The sequence below is a fragment of the Accipiter gentilis genome, chromosome 30 (assembly GCF_929443795.1).
Source record: "Accipiter gentilis chromosome 30, bAccGen1.1, whole genome shotgun sequence".
Taxonomy (NCBI): domain Eukaryota; kingdom Metazoa; phylum Chordata; class Aves; order Accipitriformes; family Accipitridae; genus Astur; species Astur gentilis.
The window spans coordinates 8,395,170-8,408,407 of NC_064909.1; the positions used below are offsets into that span (position 1 = coordinate 8,395,170).

General features: G+C 35.9%; 1 protein-coding gene and 1 long non-coding RNA gene across 7 annotated transcripts in view; both read right to left on the reverse strand.

The window, feature by feature from the left end:
• Positions 1-519: 519 nt before the first annotated feature.
• LOC126052767 (uncharacterized) lies at positions 520-3,500 on the reverse strand. Its single transcript, XR_007510141.1, has 3 exons — positions 2,924-3,500; positions 2,148-2,315; positions 520-1,129 (listed from the first exon to the last, which is right to left on the reverse strand). It is a non-coding gene; the product is annotated as an uncharacterized LOC126052767 (long non-coding RNA).
• Positions 3,501-3,592: 92 nt separating this feature from the next.
• Positions 3,593-13,238, reverse strand: part of BICRAL (BICRA like chromatin remodeling complex associated protein) — a 55,316-nt gene continuing 45,670 nt past the window's right edge. For all 6 annotated transcript variants that reach the window (XM_049833370.1, XM_049833369.1, XM_049833368.1 and 3 more), the window contains 6 exons: positions 12,335-12,432; positions 10,420-10,481; positions 10,145-10,290; positions 9,898-9,992; positions 8,302-8,404; positions 3,593-7,477 (listed from right to left, as the gene is read on the reverse strand). In XM_049833370.1, coding sequence (XP_049689327.1) covers positions 6,675-7,477; positions 8,302-8,404; positions 9,898-9,992; positions 10,145-10,290; positions 10,420-10,481; positions 12,335-12,432 — 1,307 coding nt within the window. In that variant the 3' untranslated portion in view covers positions 3,593-6,674. The remainder of the gene's footprint in view (positions 7,478-8,301; positions 8,405-9,897; positions 9,993-10,144; positions 10,291-10,419; positions 10,482-12,334; positions 12,433-13,238) is intronic.

Here is a 13,238-nt window from a genome sequence, read left to right on the forward strand (position 1 = left end):
AAATTGAACTGAATTTTTTTAAAAATTTGAATTGAGTAACAGTGCAGAAGTATTACTGTTTACAGCACTTAAAAGTACTTGAGAGAACAAAACAGACATTTATGTATGTATGTCTTTTGTCACTGCTGGCCCAGTGGCTGAATACCACAATGTAAGAAAAGCATCTAAATACCCGTATTTATAATGTTAGCCTCTTGACTTCCAACGATAATCAGTGAAGCCAAATCAGGCCAAATTTTCTTTAGCTGAGTATTTCTGCATGCAGCTCCCTTGAAGCCTATTAGCTGCCTGACTCATCAGCAAATGGAATCCACTCACAAAAATAACAGCAAAATTTGTGATCACAGCTCTAGAAGTTATATGAAAAATTTAAAAACAAGCACCTTTTTCCAGTGTTGTTTATGCACCATCTGGTAATTTCAAAAAGCTGGCAGTTTTGAGTATCTCTGAAGTAATTCCTAAAGCTTGAAGTCAAGGAGAATCCAATTGCTGAGATGCAGCTCAGGAATGTCATGCATTATTTTAATGATTTCAGCCTTGTACTTCTCCAATTAAACTTCACAATTTGTCATTTCTGAGTTTAATTTCAGCTGCTGAACTTTAGTTTTGATCACAGTAATCGAGACAGGATTTTAGCCCCATATAAATGTCAACTATTTTAGCTCACTTTTATAATTCCAGCCACTGCACCACTTACTAACGTTAACTACTTGTAATAATTTCTTACCATGACTTGCACATGGTTTCACATGTCAGTATGAACATTTGGAGTCAAAGTTCACAGGACAGAGTAAAGCTTTGTATTTTCAGAACTTTGCAGCAGTTATTAAGTGTATAATGTTTAGAGGGAAAAAAAATAGCAGCTTATATGAGAACATTTTATTCAATCACCACCCAAAATAACACCATTAATGATATAATGCTACCTACCTAAGTGCTGAGATGGTCATCGTTGTAGAATCTGAGAGTCCTTGCATCGCCTTCCACCCAAGGATATCGTATCAATTAAATTTCTGCTTTTTTAATTTTTTTATTTTTTAAAGAGAAGTATTACCACCATAATCCTGAATTGAAAATCATCCTTCCACTCATTCAACAGACTGTGGATCAGGCCCTAAGTGCCAGGCGTCTAGAAAGGAATGTCAGAGTTAGGTCTACATTACTTCCAAATCAGTGGTGTGCAGAGACAGTGGAGCTCTATCAGGACATGCCTGGTATTGTAAATTCATTAGAATGAAACATTACTATCTTCACAAGTTGTAATAAACATATGACAGTAAGAACTTGTATAGCCCAGAGTTCAGGATAATTCTGAAAATTTGGCCTCTAGTATGACTACACTATGTAATGAAAAACTATGTATACATAAAAGCTAACTGAAACATTAAAAGCTGTCTAGATGTATCAGCATGGACTAACTAACCTTGCTTCCCCTTCAAAGCACTGAATTCTAAAATTGCTGTTGTTTCATTAATATTGTTGCAACAATTCACCTCAAATGAGAACACCTCATTTGACTTGGTAGTCTTAGGTTAACAGCTGGACTCGATCTTAACGGTCTTTTCCAACCTAAATGATTCTATGATTCTATTATTTCCTTTTCGGAGTGGGGTGGATGGGGGATCAAAAAAATTGGAAGAAATTCCTCCAAAAAAAATCCTGCAGTGCAAAAGCAGCAGTGAATACTGAGCACTACATTCCAGAAGGCTAGTAATCTGCAGAAACAATGGCACCCACATAAACAAAAGCTAGCATGAGGCTGAGCAAAGAGTATACTACAGAAGAGCCTCACGTTCCGATTTAGCTTGTTCCTCCGTTTGTAAAACATTTTTCCCCACAAAACTGTATATCAAGTCTAGAAAAACATAAAGCAGGGTTTTATGCTCAGCACACAACATGGCAACTTTAGAGGTTTTTGCTTTTACACCAAAAATACTGGTTCAGCTGGACATTTTGTGTCCTTTTATCTTTTTCTTCCCTAGTACAGCAAGCCTGCTCAAGCTTGCTTGGTGTTTACCTATTGCAACTCATCATTATGGATACATTTTTTTTTCATTTCCAGTACAATGACTAGTTGCAAGACTAGTAGCACAGAAAGACAAATGCTGATCCATAAATTATAAACACAAGTAATTCAGCATACCCACCACTACTGCAATCTGAAATCTGTATACAGTGTATTGTATCTGTGCACCAGAGCTGCTGCTGTTCAGATCTTCACTGGAACTTGTGTATTTTCTGCCATGACTTTCTTTAACCAAAGTGACACTGACCCTCAAGTCATGAAGACAATTTCTTGTATTTCTTGAAGCTGTCTGACAAACACATCATTGTGAAAACTCCAAGAAAGTGTACAACTCTAAAGGAAAAATTCAAAGGCTTATAAAGAAAACACTTTCTGAAGAAAAGAGGTATTTCTCTAAGATTTAAAATTACATACCTTTTCTTGTGCCAAGCTTATTATAGCAAATTTTTTTTCCTTGTATTGATCCTCAAAAAGAAAGGTGTTCTTTCTTAAATAAGCTATGCATTAACACATATGCCCAAATCTTCAGAAATTCTGCCCTGAATGTTGGAATAAGCGTAACAAACCCCACCACAAAAATACTATTGAAAGGCAATTAAAAAAATACACCATGTTCTTGTAATGAAAAGATATTCTAAAGTGAAGACAGCTGCAGAGTAAACTATACATCAAATGTTTCCCAACCAAGAAAGTTTGCCTGGTAATTCTACAGGGATATGATAAAGAGAAAAATAATCCAAGATGCTTAGCCATCCTAACCCAAACAGAGATTAAAATAATATATAACTGATTTTATTCATTTTTTCACTGACTGAATCCATGTGGGAAGCATTCAAAAGGTATGTTTATTTTGTCTCATTGACAAAATAATGAATACTAACCATAAAAGATTTCTACCTTTTAACACTGCAGGCCCTACTCCAAGTTGAGAGGCAGTGCACTTCACCAATCCTTCGTTTTCATAGCCTCCAAAAATAAAAGTGTTGAAGTTCCAAGCATAAGAGCTTTACTAGACCAGAATCTCAGCATACTTTCTGAAAAATTCAATCACAGTAAGAAAAGGTTCATCACCCCTCTAACAGTAGGAAGAAGCATTGTATCACCAGCAATTGTAATATCTTCTCACAGCCACAAGGAAGGAATGGGAAATACTGCAAACACTGTTATCTATAACCAAATACAACTGGCAGAACTCTGAAACATGTAGCATGGATGAGGTGGCCAGCTGACTAACAAAATCCCTCTTTTTGCCCTCCATCTCCCTGAGGTATGAGGAAGATGATGCCCCCTCTACCTTGTGAAAACGTTCTGGAGAAAGAGAGTGTGTCTCAGTAACCTCAGCATGGCAAGATTTCTAATGACAAAAGAGCAGGACCATTCGCAATCTTGTTATTTGGAGATCAGCATTACTATATGTAGTTATAATGCCACATGAACCAAATCCTAACAGCATATGTTCAGAAAGATTCATAAAGAGTATGGAAAGTTGGCCTATTAAATATCTTATAGCAGGGCTGCATTATAAAAAGCACAGGACTAAGAATATTTTGCAACCATATTACTTAAAACTGAGAACAATCCTCTTTTGGAAATGTAAACATTCAACTTTGTTAAATCAAGACAATCACAGATAGTTTTTCCCAAATCTTTGGCTGTATTGCAATGGTTGTTTCAATTTGTAATCTCCAACTAAACATTTCCTATCCATGGATTAACAATATATTTACTGACTTGTGTCTTTTAACAGTATTTATCCAACATAACAAAATAAACTGCAATTTGTTATACTTTTTTTTTTTTACAAAACATTTTATAAATATTTTTACAAAATGTATACAAAGCAATTTCAAGTGAGACATACTTTACAAATGAAGGTATTTAAGCAAATAAAGTCCATACCACACTGACAATAAGTGACACATCCTCTTTAAGTGAAGTCAGTCTGTAAGGCCTCCCTAATCTAACAGATAAATTATACTAAAATCTTCAAAATGAACATAGTTTTCTTAATTGCCAGTTTAAAATTTGTTTTAATATTAGGCAGTATTAAATAACATTGAAATCACAATGGTGATCCAGCAAAATAATGAAAACATGTTTAAAGTCATGCACATTCACAATACTTTGCTGGACTTGAGCCCATATGATTAATAAATTCATACTTTTTTTTAAGCACAACAAAAATACAATTCTTTAATTTACTGCTTCACCACGTACCAGAATTCCTTTAGAATTGAATTCAAAGGAATGAACAACAGAACATTAACAATCTAAGATTAATCTTGCTAGGATTGTTCAATGGGTTCCTCTCTTAAGTAGCTCAGAGAAATGTGTCTGACCAAATCAACCATGATTACCTTTTGTAATTTGTCGCTTTTTATATGCCATTGTCCCTGATCCCCAAACGGGATCCAATAGAAGACACATAGCCGGATACTTCAATTTTCTATTTGCTGTAGAGAGGCTGGAAACCCCATACCCATTTTGAGGTGGTAAAAAAAGCAAGTGGATCAATGAATGTGCAACTTTTCTTTTTTTTCCCTATAGAAGAAAAATGTAACTAGTTAACATACAGCTGTGTAACTTACTGTCTTCCTTCCTAGATAGTTCAGTTAATTAAATTTCCAAAATGATAAAATAAAATACACATCAGGATACACAGCCATTAGCGTATTATTAAATCTAAAAAGGCAATAGGTGAAGACTATATTGTCAGTTTTGCCAATAAGAAAACAACTCATCGCCTGAGAGTCTATTCTAAGGACACCTAACTAAAAATTTAAAACTGGCAATACTTATTATTACCTTGAATATTTTATACAACACTTGGGAATGCTGGGTTTTTACAAACATGTACTTTAAAGTTGGCACATTTTTTTTAAATGGCAATTAGTAAGTAACATACAAAACCAGTATTTCCATTCACGTTGAAGGGGAAATGAATTTTAAGTAAGTTCATCTTTCTCACATTGCTTTCTAGATTGGTTTCCTTTAGTGGTCAGACAGTGGACTGTAGCTCAGTACTGAGTTGCACTGTAATCTTCTACTGTCACAAGGATCTAATTCTGCCGCCTTCTGCACTATTCAGATGGACTGAATTACATGACAGCAAAACCTTTTGTTTTCTTTCCTGGCAATCTGACTGACAACCACAGCTTGTCACAATGAGCCTCTGTATCATGAAAACTGTAATCAGCAAGTCTGGAAAATGGCTGATAATTTTTCTAAGAAATTGTGGAGAAGGTCTGGGGGAGAACATGAGCATATCTTAGAAACCACAAAAGCTATATCCTCCTGAGCAGACGTATGTACTACACGCACGTGACAAATGTCAGTGCACTTATGTGCACAAAAGCACTCATGACCAAAGTAAACTAGGAAAAAGCAGCATGGGCAGCAAAAAAAAAAAAAAAAAAAAAAAAAAGATGTCATAGATTAAAATAAATAAATAAAATAATAAGAAATAAGATTCTATCTTAACAACATGACAGTAAGCCAAATACAAACCATGCAATGGTTTTCACTTGGCTCTACAATATGAATTAATAATTACACACTTTTCGATATGTTTAAACAATGGGATTGCTGATCAACTTTGGTCTGTACATATCTTGATGATTATGACTGCTACGGTGGATGATTTAACATTCTCTGACAGCAAAAAGCAAAAAAAAATAAAAAACAAACACTGGCCTTTAAATTTAATCAGAGTAAGGCTAATGTCCTCTTAAAATATAAGCTACAAATACCATAACAGTTTTCAAATAAAAGTGCTTTTGACACTTGGTCTAAAAAAACCAACAAATTAAAAAAAACATTTATACCACTTCAGAAAGACTCAAGGCTGACTACATCCAATTATAAAATGCAAAATCTTTTCCTCAAGAGTTAACATATATATGTATTATATATATAAATTCATGGCTCTATCATGGCCTCATCCTGTACACTTTGCCATTTACTGGCTCCCATTCTACCTTCCTTAGTCAAGCATTTATTACTTCATATCATGCCACTGTGACTAAGATCATATAATACCATCCCACAGACTAAAGTTACCCACTACAAATATATCATCAAGTACTAGTTTCTGCTCAGAAAGCAATAGAAAAGCACTTTAAATTATGAAGCTTTGTAAACACACTGATGATATCCTTCCAACTTAAGAATCCTAGAACTCAGATTCATTAACAAAGCAAATAATCACTTCTGAATAGAGGTACAGTGGCTTTTCCAGAAAAACTAAAAATTTGATGATTTGTGGAAGGGTAGGGGAGAATTGTTGCTTCCATCAGTTTTTAAAAACATTTTCTTAATAAATATATCCTTTCAAATGACTGTGATTGTCAGTATATTACCATATTACATAGGGCCTAATGACCTGCAACCTTGTTGTGTTGCAGTACTGCACAATTATCAAAAGCACTATCATAATACTTGAAATAGTAAGGCCCTAACAGACTGCATTCTAACAAGGATTAACTTTACTTGGCTATCTCACTGTAACCACAATGAGTATTGCTCTCAAACACAGAACAGAATCTAGTTTAGAAAGGTTAACCTTAAATGCATGTCAGGCTGTACTTGTGGTGTCATTCACATTTGCTTCTGCTAAGAGAAACATAACTTGTCCATGGTACTGTAACTATTAACACTCTAAGATACTATTTACAGCTGCTTCTAAAATAGAGTCAGTTTCTACAACACCTTCACTGTGGTCTGGAATAAATTTTTCCAGGCAGTTTTCCTGTGAAGCAATAGGTGAAAAATTAGGAAATTCTAATTCAACTGAGCCACTACTTGTTGCTTCGTTTTGTGGCTGTCTCCCAGCTTTTTTAAGTTCCAAGATGTTTTTAAATGTAGTTTCTAAACTCTTACTGAGCAGTAAGTCTTGCTGGGGTTCACCAGAGCCTTTCCTGTTATCAGGGTGTAAAACCTCATTCTTTGGAGAGCTCCTCAGAGTTTTGTCTTGGAGGGAATTATTACACGTTACCTTTGAGAAAGATTGAACTGTGTTCCTTGATATTTTATTGTGTGTTCCATGACTGCCTCTTGACACAGTTTTTGACAAGTCTTCAGAACTCGAAGAGTTCTCAGTGGACTTGGCAAGATCTTTCCCAGCCATCTTTTCTTCAGAAAGGGCCACATATTGGCTCTCAGAAGAACAATTAGCTTTTTCAAACTTTAAAGCTTTAGTGAGGCTCTCCGATTTTTTAGTAGAAGCTATTCCTTCTTGTGGTGTCAGAATGTTGTTAGGCACTAGAGGAAGTTTACTGTGATTTGCGGACTCTGCTGAGCTGGATTTTGGTCGGTCTCTGGCTTGGGTTTTGGTAGTCTGACTTCGAGAAGGTAATGTTTTGCTAGACTGATGGTCACTTTTGCCAGACTGTGCTTCTTCAGCTGTTTTATCAAATTGTTTGGCAGAACAACAAAAGTCGGCTTGATAACCATCTGAAAATTAAGTAGCAACATTTTACTTAAATTACCTATACATCAAAGTAACAGACACTCCCAATGTAGTTTCTGAGTATTATAATACAAATAACATCCACAGCCTACAGATTCATGTCTTTGAGAGATGTACACATGCTTAAGTGTTCTGCTGTGTCCACTGTAGGAGATTATCACCAAATTAATCAGCATACTACACACATATGTGCACGGTAAAACCAGACTAACGGCACTTCCCAGCATTCCAACTATGTAAATATGGTATCTGGAGGACTAATACCTTCTCCAATACATCCCCTGAGTATCTTTTAAAATATGCAGGCTATGCAGAACATTTGAACAAAGAGTAACTCTTATCTTATAAAAAAATAACGTGTTCCTAGTTACTACATTCAACAACAGCCTAGTTAAACATGCTGCCATTTAAGTGGCCAAGACATTCCAAAAGCAAGACTTCATTAAGATGAACAAGAGTATTCATGCTCCATACAGTGGTGTTTTTTCTGACTGCCAGCAAACTCACAGATTCTTCCCTACTAGAATTGAGACCATGCAGGAGTCATGACTATTGTCGAAAGAAACTCAGAAATATTTCTCTGCCGAACAGACCAAATATATTTTTTCCCCCCAAAACTGCCTTCAACCTTACAGTGTCTCTAGATTGTTGACTTTGGGAGTTATTAAAATTTAACTTGCAACTGTTTATTCAGTATTTCAATTACTGGAATGCCTAGCAGTCACTACCTCACAGTGGCCACAACTATTTTTTAAACACTCTGTATTTCCACTGCTTTTGTAAGATTTAGAAGTTAACCATTACTTACCAGGATCCACAAGTGCAAGACGCTTATCCCGGGTCAGAGATGCCCTTTCTTCCTGGTTAAACATCCTATCAATCATAACCATTTCTGCAGAGGGGTTTATCCGCTGCAGGAAAAGGAAAAAAACCAACCATCTCTGTAGTCACTCATATGTTGGTACCACAACATTTATAGCTTAGTTACTCTTCAGAGAAAAAGAACGTCTTTCGTTACGTATTTGTGGAGAATGTTCACAATACCACAACATCTTCAACAATCTTGACTGTGAGCCCAACCACTATTGAAACTCAACCATAAAATATTATTCACATTTTATGGTACATTTTATTTGTTAAAGATTTTAAAACAGGGAATTACTATTCCAATTGTAAGAATTGTACCTTTTCAGGATGCAGGATGTTTGCCATTGTACACCACAATTTTTTACACCATACAGTATCTTTCTCTTTTAGAGAGAAATCTTGCAAAAATCTTGCAATGGGACCACCCTATCATCTTTTTTCTTCCCTGCACTTCTCTCCCATCCTTCTAACTAGTTGGTGCTGAGTTGCATTTTGCCACGATGCCTTCAAGTCAGGTGGATCCATCCATCACAGAAGAAAGTTCACTGGCTACTAAGTCACAACACTTGCAACTAGTTCCAAACCTGAACGCAGTGGGGAATAACCTCTTCAAAATGACTGAAGAGGATTTAACATACAACACACCAGCTGGTAAAAGAACAGATTTTAACCTCCATCCCCCTTTGCACCTGCAATTACTTGCAAATATTTGATGGTTACTATCTTTCTTAATGGGACTGCCAGATTCCAAAACCGTATTAATTCTAACACTTATATTACATATTCCTGTCTCTAAAGCAGAGTGATTTAAATGTCCATTATAGTGAAATTCAGAACCTTTCCAGGCTCGAAAACTAGCATGTCTGAAGCCACAATGATAATTTCTGATGCTTGTAAATTACATTCTTAAAGTAACTTTGTCAGTTTTCTTTTTACCTCATGCCTGGGATTGTGAAACCACTTAAATCAGAAGCATTTCTGATAAAAACGTGAGGCTCCACCTAGCCTCTAAGGAGAAGTAATGATTTCCTGAATTGTAATATGATTTGGCTCCAATTATAATATGGCTGGAGACCTCTGAATGGAGATTTTCAACATTCTTTCAGGCTCTATCATCCACAGAAATATACAGAAATCACCTGCCTGATTACTACAGCCAGCTCAGCACAAGAGCAAAGCATAAGCAGAGAGCAGAAGTTCATGTGTTTTCAACATTTATGGAACTTACATGTAACAGCACGCTTACTTAGGCAGTACATGAAATACAAACTCAAGCCATTTCACCGATTTTAAGATGTGTGCATACACTTAAAAATGCAGGTTGGCCACTGAGATTGCTGGTGCAATAACAAGTACAATGGCTATACATATGTACCTCTAAAACCTTCATGTATATATTTATCACGTTTGTAAGGTGATAAATAGTATCAGTGAAATGAATTGTAATGCTAGCTCTCACCTTCCTGTACGTGTATCTTTTTTAACAAACTGAATCACATCCTATAAACTTAAAATGTACCTGTGTTATACACCTTACCATTGCATCTTCTATAAGCAAACATCTGTATTTGTTCAGCATAGCCTGTGTCCTCTTCAGAAGCTGTGTAGCTACAGATTCAAATTCACTGTCCACTAGAAAGACAAGAGTATACTTTCAAACACTGTTCTTCAGTAACCTGCACAAATTTAAAAAATGTTCCCTTTCTTATTGCTCTAACTTACATAAAGAATTCTCTCAATACGTTGATTAAAAACTTACTGCCAATTTTTAAAAAGAAAATTACCTTTTCTTAAGTCTTCCTCTGTTGGCAGTGATCCCTGGCACACATGGTATGAAAGCAGTCTCTGAACTGCATCATTTAATGATCTGAACCGACTTTTATCTGGTGTCACAGCATGCACCTGATCCTTCTGTAATTGTTGTAGAATACTAAAAGGAAAATTAATGACATATAATTAACACATACTCTAACAGAAGTTTACACATTGACAAAAACTAGAAAGAAATGAAGGTTAGATGAAACATCTGCAACAAAATTATAAAAGAAGAAGGACTTACAAAGCTCCTTTAGTTAACTGTTTAGCAGCAGGCCTTTTCTGTCCAACTAAATGACCATCCACCTAAGTTCAAAACAGAAGACAAATTACAATATATGCCCTCCTTTGCAAAGCCTAAGTTTCAGCATTTATTTCTGCCAATTAAGTATATCACCAATACTAAGTGTAACCACCACATAAGCATAAACACTTAAAACTATCTCCTATTTTCACAGGGCACTGTATCAATGGAAAGGTAAGTCACTTCTCTTACATAAACCAAAGGTCTGAAATGTTGTTTGTAGGCAAATTCCACTGTAGTGCACATACATGCTTCACTAGGAAAAAGGTTGGTTATCAAATTTAGGAGGTGGAAAGAAGAAAAGGTACAACTAAAACTTTTCCAAAGAAATCCGCTCTCAAGAACTGTCTCTGGATTTCGCAGCTGATGTCACCTTGCCTGATTTTGATGGATTAGAGCATCTGTCAGGAAACAGGCTAAGATTGTGTCCTTAAATTCTCCAAAGCCATGGTGGCTGGGTGGGGAGTGAAAGTGGTTCTAGGAATTCTATTTCAGTGTCGATGCTACAGATATACCCATCAGGTAGATCTACATAATCTTTTCCTTTCCTCTGACATTTATGAAGCCAAGGTTTTTCAAGGGAACACTGTCCTAAGATGTGAGGCTTTCTGAGGTGGTAAAGGCTTATGTTCCTACTGTATGAGAGGCATTACTGCAATCTAAGTATTCTCCCAAAGAAGCCATTCTGGATCAGAGTCTTTGTTTAATATGAAGTTGTTGGGTTTTTTTAGTCAACTAGTCTTACTAATGAAATTGGTCACAGAGAAAAAGTTACTTATGATTTAAAAAAAAGATTGCATGAAAGCTCTTTTGAACTACAACTTGGTTAGAAGGAATAAAAAAGAATGTGGTACAGAACATCCTTCTCAGCAAAGTAGGAGCAGCGTGAAGCAGGCACACTGTAATGGTACTTGCTGGCCAAAAAGAGTCTAGCGCTAATCAGAGCATGAAAAGTATTCACCACCACAGGAGAATGAACATCTGACCAACAACTACAAAACCAGGCTGAACTCATAATTGAGCACTACTGTGAGTATCTTCTGCTCTACTTGTACATCAGTAAGACAGGGAAAAACATTCATGTCATAACTACACTGACAAATACCTTTACAGCAAGGAACAAACATTTTAAATCAGATCCTGCCTTGTTTTCTTCTGTGATTTTGTAGTTTAGTTCCATCCACAATGAAGCCCACACTTTCAAGCCTACATCAAACCCTCGCTTCTTGTCCTCACCTACTCAGCCCATGAATGTAACAATTGTCTCCTCCCTCCAGAAATTCTTGTATTCCCTCTCCAAAAAAGCTGGCCTCCCCTTCCAGCCCCAAACCCTGGACGCAGTGTTAAAATTTTGTACATAGTTACCATATATAGGAGAACTTTTGGTGGTAAAAAAAAAAAAAAAAAAAAAAAAAAAAAAAAAAAAAAGGAAGAAGACAATGCAGTGAAGAATAAAACTGACAAAGACCAGATGGAATTTTTCTGCTCCTTCTCACAAACCATCCCCTGCCAATCAGCTAGAGAATAGCTGAGTTTGTAAGAAGTAATGATAAGAATAGGTCTAACTTATGTCCAACTCAACGAAGAATTGCTATGTCATACAAAATTATATCCAGGGAACAGTACAGTCAAGACTCCACTTACTGAATTAAATATCAAAGCAGCATTCAGAATATCAATTTGCAAAATATTCAACATTTACTATGTCAAGGTAGAATTTGACAAGCTTGAGTGACTTCATACACTCTAAAAAAACCTGCAAGGACTCCTAGATTATCAATATGGAGTTGAAACACCCCTAACTTCACTAAAATTTTAAGGGAAAGGGAAACATATAAATAAAAGTATTATTTACCTGTATACTCTGTTGAACTGATGATGATCCTATTACTTTTTCTTGGGGCTGTGCTGTTCCTAGAGATTGCTGTATGATTTTTCCTCCAGAGTCCTGTCCTACAAAAAACATGTTAAACAGACTGTCATCCTAAGAAAGAACAGAATAATTTCAAGTACCTATCCTGATCATTTTACTTGAGTTTTTAGCTTTTAGGGGAAAGACACATGTCTCATATGCTTCAAAGCATTAGTGCAACTACCCTGTGGAGAAACTGGCTCATAAAAATGAAACAGGACTGTTATTTTATGCTGCAAGCTACAAAAATCCTCAGATATAAATCATGTCCTACCATAGTACTGCAATGCAAGAAGAAATTCAAGTACCATAAGTATAGTGTCTCAACAATTTACTGAAAATCATATAGTACATTTTATCAAGCTTTTCAATACTAATCCTCTCTCAAGCATATAAACTAAATTTTTCTAGAGCTCCTGAAAGTATTTAGACAGCAAGCATCATATTTTTCTTTTCTAGATTTTCTAGATGGGCAGACTTCTTCAAATTGCCTTGCTCAGGAATTCAGACAGCATCTTAACAGCCATGCTACATTACAACCAACACAAATAATAATTTCCCCCTGCCCCAGAAAAAACATTCTGTGCTGATTGTAGAGAATTGCCTGGACAGCTTGCACATAACAGTACACAAGGAAAAAAAAAAAGGCAAGTAGATTAGGGAACCTTATTCAAGAGGCTTACTTATGTACAAAGAGAACATGAAGGTTACTGCATTTTTCTGTTTGCTTTGAATACATTGGGTTTGTTCTTTTAGTAGCATGGTATATTTTGCCATGAACAATTCTAACCAAAAGTGACACATTCAAAACTAAATCAAGTGATGACAGCCTTCACACAGCCTTGTA